Source organism: Cucurbita pepo, chromosome 12 (genome assembly GCF_057944985.1).
Source record: "Cucurbita pepo subsp. pepo isolate OVF chromosome 12, ASM5794498v1, whole genome shotgun sequence".
Lineage (NCBI taxonomy): Eukaryota > Viridiplantae > Streptophyta > Magnoliopsida > Cucurbitales > Cucurbitaceae > Cucurbita > Cucurbita pepo.
This window is the reverse complement of record NC_141809.1, coordinates 8,283,880-8,292,762: the sequence shown is the minus strand read 5'-3', so window position 1 is coordinate 8,292,762 and position 8,883 is coordinate 8,283,880. Positions and strand designations below refer to the sequence as shown.

Below are 8,883 nucleotides of genomic sequence, written 5' to 3'. Positions count from 1 at the left end.
GCCTTCTTAGGGTAAGTCCGTATTTCCCTCCTCTAATATGTCATTTCTCAAGGAAAATGTATGTATTATTACCTTATGACATGATGTAAAGTGCCTTTTGTATCATATATTTGTTTTATCATTTCCTTATATAAACCCAACATTTTCTATTAATTTCTCCCAAAGTTGGGAACTTAAATAAATGGGACTACTACCCCGTGACTGTCTTCTAATAACAATTGGTTGTGAACTTGATTCGATGGACCTCCCTGTACATTGTGTTAGCATTTTCAAATATTGTCACAGTCGTACATTTTCAACCATACAACGTCACGATTTTGTCACACTCATGGAAAATCTTTTTTTTGCCTGACTTTATGGGTACGATTTTGTCACACTCATGAAAAATCTTTTTTTTGCCTGACTTTATGGCTACATTAGACTTTAGACAAGGTTGGTCACTAACCGAACATGACTTATATAGAAACTAAACTTTGTTCAATCATACATGTAACAACTCTAACCGACTTGCCTCTACTCTAGGCCAAGCCTAAGGCTCTACCTCACCTTTGCCCTACCTCAAAATCCTTCTAATGCAATGTCCCATCTGATATAGTTGTTTTGATTATCAATCGTGACCAAAATAAGTTAACAAATGTTCATATTATAATTTATGTCGATAGGTAATTAACATCGTTTATATTTCACTCGTACTAATCATGTCAAGCTTTAAAAAAAAAAAAAAAGTAATAATAATAATAATAATCCCAGATAAACAACATATAAAAAATATTTATTTATTTAAATATTAAAATCAAACTTTCAAATTTATGGATACATGAATTTTTTGCCTGACCAGTTGTAGCAAATATCATAATTATCGGTTTTATAGTTGAACATACAGACATTTTCCTCACTCATATGCCACGAACATAGCATACTTTCACAATTATCTCTATCTCTCTTATCTATGTAGACATTGAAGTAATGGAACGAGCTAGGCCATTGGAAGGAACAGTAAAACAATGTTGTGCCCCATAAATTTGGACGAAAACTGAAGTCGTAGCTGGCCAAAGGAGTCAGCATGTGGACTCCCAAGTCATCATTGCTTGATTTGCAGTGAACAGCGAGCTGATTTTTAGATTTTAGAGCATTTGTTATCTTGACCATAATCTTTGGGTTTTGGAGGAATGATCCTTCGATGGTAGTCACTTGGTTAGCAAAGAATAATGAAATTAAGAGAGAAAGTGCAAGTGTTGAAAATAAACTCATGTGGTTGAAATGGGAGAGAAAAAGAGATGGGTATGAACACATTTGTTTGTGCATGATTTGTTTCACTCTTTATAGTTGAAAAGGAGTGTAATGGAAGATAACCGTTGATCTGGTAATAACCCAAAAATAAATAAATAAATAAACTAACCCATTTGTTTGTATTTCTAATTCATTATTTTCTTTTTTGTAACATATGGTTTTGTGAGAAGAAGTTAGTTGAGTATTTTAGGGTGGTAGTTATTGGGAGAGGGAAGGGATTAGTTATTATTAATTAATTCTTTTATTATTATTATTTTTTTTACTGTTGTTAAATAGTTTATAATAAAAATAGAACCGGGATTGATAACTGTTATTTTTTAAATGGAAAAATATATGATTGAAACTGTTATTTCTCTCTAAAATTTTTAATTAAAAAAGTAAAACTATAATATGAAAATTAATTTTATGTTATGGTCGTTCGGGTCCTTCACCTAGACTAATTTCATAGTGTTTCATGACCTAGCCCAACGAGGCTTTTATCTGGTCATCATATGTAAGGACCGGTCTGACTCGATACTCCAAAAAGGTGAGTAAACTTTCACGAAATAAAACAAACAGTATTTAAAACATAACATTACTTAAAACAAAACAGTGTTCATACATGAGTAATTAAAACACAACATAATGGTTAAAACACCGAATAAGGAACGAACACAAAATATTTCAAAACAAATGGGTTTAAGACGACGGGTGACGCTTGTCTATGACACCTGCTTCGGAGTCCGCTCCCAACCTCGACTAGCTCCTTATTACCTGAAAAAAAAAATGCAAAATAAGGAAGGAGTACAAGACTCAGCAAGTAGCCTACTTGTAGGCTCTTTATCGTGTCCTTGATAAGCTAGGACACCACACTCTTTCTTTTCTTGTTCTTGTTTCTTTTGTAAGTAATTAGGCCCGTTCTATTTCTGACTTGGAGTTATGTTAAGAATGAGAAATAGAATTGGGACAGAAAGTTACATCTTCATTAATATTCACAATGTTTAAATAGGATACAAGCTACCGACGAATACCTAAAATTAAGGGAAAATATTAACTAACTAAATCTTGAGAGTCAAATAAAATATACTACTAATCAAATCATAAAGTAAAAAAAATATTAATTAAGAATGTATAAGATATATTCCAACACTAATTATTATAATATATTCTCCTAATATTATATCTTAATACTCCCCCTCAAGTTGGAGAGTGGCTGTCAATCACACCGAACTTGTCTTTCAAAAAATCGAACTGACTTCTTCCCAAATTTTTAGTGAAAATATCCGCCAATTGCATTTTAGTCGAAACATAACATGGTTTGATGATTCTAGCTTGTAATTTTCTTCGAACTATATGACAATCTATTTCTATGTGTTTCGTACTTTCATGAATAACATGGTTTGATGATACTCAGCTTCTGCTGATGATCTGGACACATTGATTTGTTTTTTAGACTTCCAATGAATAATTGAATTTCCAAGGAAAATGGAGAACCAAGAAATTGATCATCTGGAAGTTCGACAACCGCCCCAGTCTGAATCACAATATGCTTGTAATCTTAAGTTTTTTTTCAGATGGTAGTACAAGTTCTTGACTAGGAGTACCTTTGATGTATCTCAGAACTCGAAGAGCTACCTCCAAATGTGGTTTTCTTGGTTCATGCATAAATTGACTAAGCATACGAACTGAATACACTATGTCAGGCCTAGCAACTGATAAATATGTTAATCTGCCAATCAACCGTTTGTATTTACTTGGATCATTCAACTTCTCCCCTTTTGTTAAAGAAAGTTTCAGATTTTGCTCCATAGGAAATCTTTCTGGACGTGCTCCTGTTAGACCTGTGTCTTGAAAAATGTCTAGAGCATACTTCCTTTGGGAGATAAAAATTTCTTTTCTAGACCTAGAAAATTCAATGCCTAGAAAATATTTCAAATTCCCTAAATCTTTGATAAGGAATTTCTCGAGTAAACTAGTCTTGAGATGTTGAATTTCTTTGAGACCGAGTATGATTATGTTCCAAGGCTGCAATTTCATCATTCATAGCCTGCTGCCATAATGGGTCGCCAACTGCCTCATCATAGGTTTTAGGTTCTGTCTCGGCTGTAATAAGAGCTAGAAAACCACGTTGAGTAGGAGAAAAATGAGAGAATGAAAAGTAATCATGAAAGGAATACCTGGTGCCAGTGTTCAGACTTGAGCTAGAGGTTAAATGATTGGCTCCAGAAGACATCTCATTATCATTATAACAAGTTGGAGGCTGTTTTGTACGAGTAGAACGTCAGAGTGGAACTGATGTATCAGGTGGGATAAGATTAGAATTAGTGGGTGTATCTGGAGAAGGAATAGAAGGCGGAGGAGACAACGAGGTAGTAGGTGATGGAATAGAAGGTGGGGGAGGACTAGAATGGATGTTTGAGTAGGATGAATCATGAAGTGGTAAAATGGGAGTTGAAGGAGCTAACGTCAAAGTTTGTGAAGCTAATGAAAAAGGAAAATCATCGTCACAAAATTGAACATCACGACTGATAAAAAAAAATCTTAGATTGCATGTCACACAACTTGTAACCTTTGTGACCACAAGGATATCCTACAAAAACACAAGGAATTGCCCAAGGTTCAAATTTTTGCTTAGGGTGTGTACTACAGTTGCATAACACTTACAACCAAAAACTTTAAGATGGTGAAATGTATGTGGTTCTTTGTATTGTGCTTCAAAGGGTGTCTTGTTGGATAACAATGGTGATGGTGTTCTATTTATAAGATAAACAGCAGTTAAAATGGTGTTCTATGTAGAGTGCATCTAACTTTAACTCGGCCTGATATTTCTTCTGCAGTTGGGGTTATGAGTCGGTACATGCAAAGTCCAAAGAAGCCTCATTTGGATGCAGCTCGACGGATCTTGAGATATGTCAAAGGTACAATCGACTATGATCTTTTGTACAAAAAAAAAAAGGCTGCAAGCTAGTTACAGAATTGCCCTGCCACCGAACCTTGCCGTCGTGCACAATGTGTTTCACGTATCCATGCTGCAAAAGTACACTCCAGACCATACTCATGTAATCGAGCATGAGATGCTTCCCCTTCAGGAAGATCTGTTTTACGAGGAGAAGCCTAGCAGAATTTTTGCTTGAGACACTAGGCGGTTGCGCAACAAAGATATTCCCTTGGTAAAGGTCTCATGGGGTAACTGTCGTGAGGAAGAGGCAACTTGGGAACGAGAAGAGGTTGTGAGGAAAGCTTATCCCGAACTCTTCCAAGAGATAGGAACTTTCGGGGACGAAAGTTCCTAAGGAGGGGAGAGTTTGTAACACAAAGAAAAAAAAGGGGGGGGGGGGGGGGGCTAAGTCAACTGAGGGGCAAAAATGTCATTTTGCCCCTCCATTCCTAATAGGGGTCCAAGGAGAACCCCGTCACACCCCCTGCAAAAGAAAAAAAGAGTTAGAGAGAAATTTGAGAGGAGTCAGCCGTGAAGTTTAACGGACCACCGTCGGAATCCACCTTCGGAAGAGACTTGTACAAGGATTGAGAGGTTAGTGAGGCCGACGCTCCGTCAAGACCCAAGAACATTTCGCGAGGTAAGGTTATGAACGACATTTCTCAGATCTGAGCTTTTCCTATGTGAATCAAGTCCTAAAATGCTGAAATATTCACCTAGGAACAACTCTATGCACGATCAGTGAAGAAGTTTGGCCAAGACCTCAACCCGAAGGCGGAGATCTGAGAATCGTCTGAGAATGGTGAGTGAACTTTCGACGCTCTTAACTCGTCCGGTAGTCAAGAAAAAATTACAAAAAAAATACTAGGATGTACCCCGTAACATGATCTAGAATTTTGCCTAAGAAATCATATTGATCCGATCTACAGATTGAAAGATATGAAAATCGGAAAAGGGGACTGTGTTACGGATTACATCTCGAGAAAATTCTCGAAACCGAGTACATCTTAGGAGGCATGAAATGGATTACATCTCCAGAAAAAAAAAAAAAAAAAAAAAAAAAAAAAGCAAGAACCTCTTAAACCGATTTATGTAATGTTCCATGAACAAGATTTGAACCAAATTTTTTAGTATGAATTTGACACCCAATGGCTCTAGCATTTTCGTGACATCTTTTGGAATATGACCACATTATTTACTCCTCATGAAGTGTTTCTAAGCAGGGTGATTATTCTTACCGATCAACATGAGTTGTTTTTAGCATATTTTGTCTTTACCCACATGTTTGTTAAGAAAATTTCAAGAGGTAGCCAAACATAATATTGTTCGAAACTAAACACGTTTAACTTTTGAGTCTTATGCTTGAAGCACCAAAGTAGGCAACATGATTTTTAGAGATAGTTTTCACTCCTAGGAGCAATTCAAAACAAGTAACTAATGTGACCATATCATTGAAGATGCAAGAAATTGTGGGGGCCATCAGATGCCAAATTTGGATTCCCAAGGTCCAAATTTTAGGTATGAGATTACATCTTAGGAGGCATGTGAGTAAGGAAAAAGCATGCTACAAAAAATGGTGTTGGTTTGTGTGGATAGTTTTCACTCTTATAAGCAATTCAAGATAAGTTGGTAATGTAGGTATGTCATGGTAGATGCAGGGGAACGTCAAGGGTATCAGTTGCTAGTTGCTGAATCCAAATTTGAAATCGTGGTCCAAATCTTAGCAGGGGCATTTGCCATTTCCAAATGGCTTAGTTCCCTTTTTTTTTCTTTTTCTTAAGATTTTATTCTAAACAATAAAATCAAAAGATTTAATTATGTAGTAAGGGTTGTTTCAGTTGAATAAATTTATGATCCAATTAATTGCGTTAGGTCTAAAAATATCTCAACTCAACCCAGCTAAACTCATGAACAACAAATATCTTAAGACTTGAAAAAAGGAAACATAGCATCATCGATCAAGACCAAATTCTGTTTTTATTTTCTCTCTTTTGTGATTTCTGTTATTTTTTGGCCTTATTTACCATGGATTTGGGCAAATTTTGATGAGTTCTGGTACATTAAACTCCTAGAACATTTAGCTACTTTTGATATTTAATTTTTTTAGGACTATCGACATTTTTCCTATAACTAAACTTGGTCGGGATAAATAGGTAGATAATTCGATATTAAATGTAAATTCCTAAAATACATATTAATACTTGTCACTTAATTTTCTAATCTGAAAGCTAAATTTTAACAAGTCATATCCAAAAGTTGCAACCAAAATTACACCATTGACGAAAAAGATAGATTTAAGGACACGACTTGTTGGATTAGTCACCTCAAATTTTAATTCTTCTTTAACAATAATGATGGATCTGTGCAATATGGGAAGTAGTTAGGAGATTCAATCTAACTCATCCATTCTGTCTAAAAGATTTCTAATGGTAATTGATTTGTTTAGGGTAACTAATTGAAAGAGGAGTTAGATATTTTTGTTGGTTAAAGATTCTTTTCTTGAGTAATGGATTAGTTTTTTTTTTAATAATGGTTGTTACAATTACATTGTCTTATTTCCAATAAAAAACTAGAACGAAAAAACAAGACTTGGAACAATTTTATTATATAAGGTGGTGGTAATAAAAACATTAGGTTGTTCACGACACAAAGTCTCCTTCAAACAGTCGACCATCTTATTTATTTCGAAAAGTACAACAAAAGAAACTCAAAAGAATGAGAGTCAAATGGATAGAGGCGGTCTTCTTTTTTAATTAAGGTTGTCTATTATATTTGAAGTTCTATGGCAATGAACAATCCATTGGACAACATAAGGAGAGGAGCATATCTTGGGGTTCGGTCTTCCTGAAATGATAGGTTTCACATTCGTGCATTGGGAGGAAATAGGACCTTTTATTCCATTGTAAGTGAGGTCAATGTTGCTTACTTTTACATCGTCACATGGTAAGTGACGGCTGCAAATAAGTTTGATTGCCAGCAGAGTTGCAGAACTTCCTCTAATGTTCTTGAAGCTCACTGTACTAATCTTAATTTTTGAAGGAATCTAAAAATTAAAATGAGACAACAAATGGTTTATTTGTTAAGTTATAATGAAAAAAAATGAATGAAAGGTTCGAGAATGCGATCCATACCTGCCGATTGCACTGATTCCACGGACAATACTCTTGGTCTATTAGAATAGGGTTGCTAACATTGACCATTATAATGTCCAAAAAGTGCATATTGGTGGCGGTGCTGCTAGCAGCAGAAGCTGGCCACGTTTTGATCCTAACACCATTAGTGGTGTTAATTAACGTGCAGTTCTTTACGATGACACCTTCAACAAGTTCTTCGTTAGTGTATCTTCCAAGACTTCCGATGCTTATTCCATGTCCTGGTCTGCACGTCACGTTGGTGACTTCAATTAGTTTGCTTCCATCTCCAAGAGAAATGCAATCATCTCCAGTTGCAATTTTGGACTTTGTGATTGTGATCTTATTGGATGGACCGATGTGTATTCCATCAGAGTTTGGACTGTTTTCTGGTGCCATTATATTGATATTATGGAATGTGAGGTTGTTGCAGCTGAGGACGTTGATATGGAAGTTCTTGCTATCAAGTGATGTTATTCTCTTAACGGTTGAATTGGTGATGAAGTTGAACCTCAAACTCTAAACATTTTGTATAATCAAATAATATTTTGTGAGAGTCGGTAATGAAGCTAAAAATTTGAACAGAACCCAATAAAATTGAAAACTAAAAAAAAATTCACTTCTTTACTTGATTGTTTAAAGATTATCCTCTAGAAAATGAAGAACATTTACCAAATCGTAAATGTCAGAACATTAGAGAAGACATGTAAGAGGCCCTTTCAAAAACAACAAGATGCATGAGATTGAGAAGGAAAGCTAAAGGCATATTACAACAGGGAGTTTGGGCACAATTTATGCTTTGTGGCAATCATTCCTTTTCCAAGCTGCCTTTCCTTGGCCATCAAAAACTCCTTCACCTGATAATGTCAATTTATCAACACGTGCAAAAGTGATCCAATTATCTCCCTGAAGACTTTTTTTGTGTCTGCAATGTTCCTCCAAGTTGAAAGTCAATTGGGCTATGACAAGGTCCTTCAAACTTCCCTTGCTTTACTTTAAATATCCCTTTCGGAATAAAAATTGCACTAGAACGATTGGACGTGCATGCATCCTTCCATGCATTTCCTAAAGCCTACATTTCACAAGTAACAAAAACTTATATCAAACAATTGATCAGCTCAACTAGTGATAATATTGATGTTCATATTGTATATTTACCTTCGTGATGTCAGTACCAGACACTATGTTACCATATCTTTTCAAAGGAAAAACAACATCGGCACTAGATTGAGCATCGACGGTAAGAGCTAACAATAGTAACATCAAAATTGTAGCAGCCAAGAAACTCGATTTGATCGTACTCATGAAGCCTGTGCTTTCTTTTCTTTTTTATGTATATGGTTTGAAAACTAGTGAGAGACAATGATATTTCGTTTTAGATTTGGAACTTTTTATTTATTTAATACAAATTGAAAAATAGGAATAAGTTGGGATGGAACTAAAAGAAGTTATGGATCCATTTCCCTCTCTTAATCCAAACATAAATTGATAACTAAACGCTGTTTATTGTTTCTGTAAGTTGTTCATTAATGGGTGTGTTGTAAT

General features: G+C 35.3%; 1 protein-coding gene across 1 annotated transcript; it reads right to left on the bottom strand.

Annotated features, from left to right (window-relative positions):
• Window positions 1-6,956: 6,956 nt before the first annotated feature.
• LOC147789942 (exopolygalacturonase-like) lies at window positions 6,957-8,643 on the bottom strand. The gene is made up of 4 exons (XM_087129413.1): window positions 8,497-8,643; window positions 8,333-8,410; window positions 7,339-7,857; window positions 6,957-7,250 (listed from the first exon to the last, which is right to left on the bottom strand). Exons 1-4 carry the CDS (start codon window positions 8,641-8,643, stop codon window positions 6,957-6,959), a joined length of 1,038 nt encoding a protein of 345 aa, XP_086985539.1.
• Between the last annotated feature and the right edge of the window lie 240 nt (window positions 8,644-8,883).

What these genes read in the sequence shown, in the direction of transcription:
- LOC147789942 (XM_087129413.1), bottom strand. Translation starts at nt 8,643, where the DNA reads ATGAGTACGATCAAATCGAGTTTCTTGGCTGCTACAATTTTGATGTTA. An exon ending in CTGGTACTGACATCACGAAG is followed by an intron (nt 8,411 to 8,496) that starts GTAAATATACAA and finishes TGTGAAATGTAG; the next exon opens with GCTTTAGGAAATGCATGGAA. An exon ending in GGAATCAGTGCAATCGGCAG is followed by an intron (nt 7,251 to 7,338) that starts GTATGGATCGCA and finishes TTTAATTTTTAG; the next exon opens with ATTCCTTCAAAAATTAAGAT.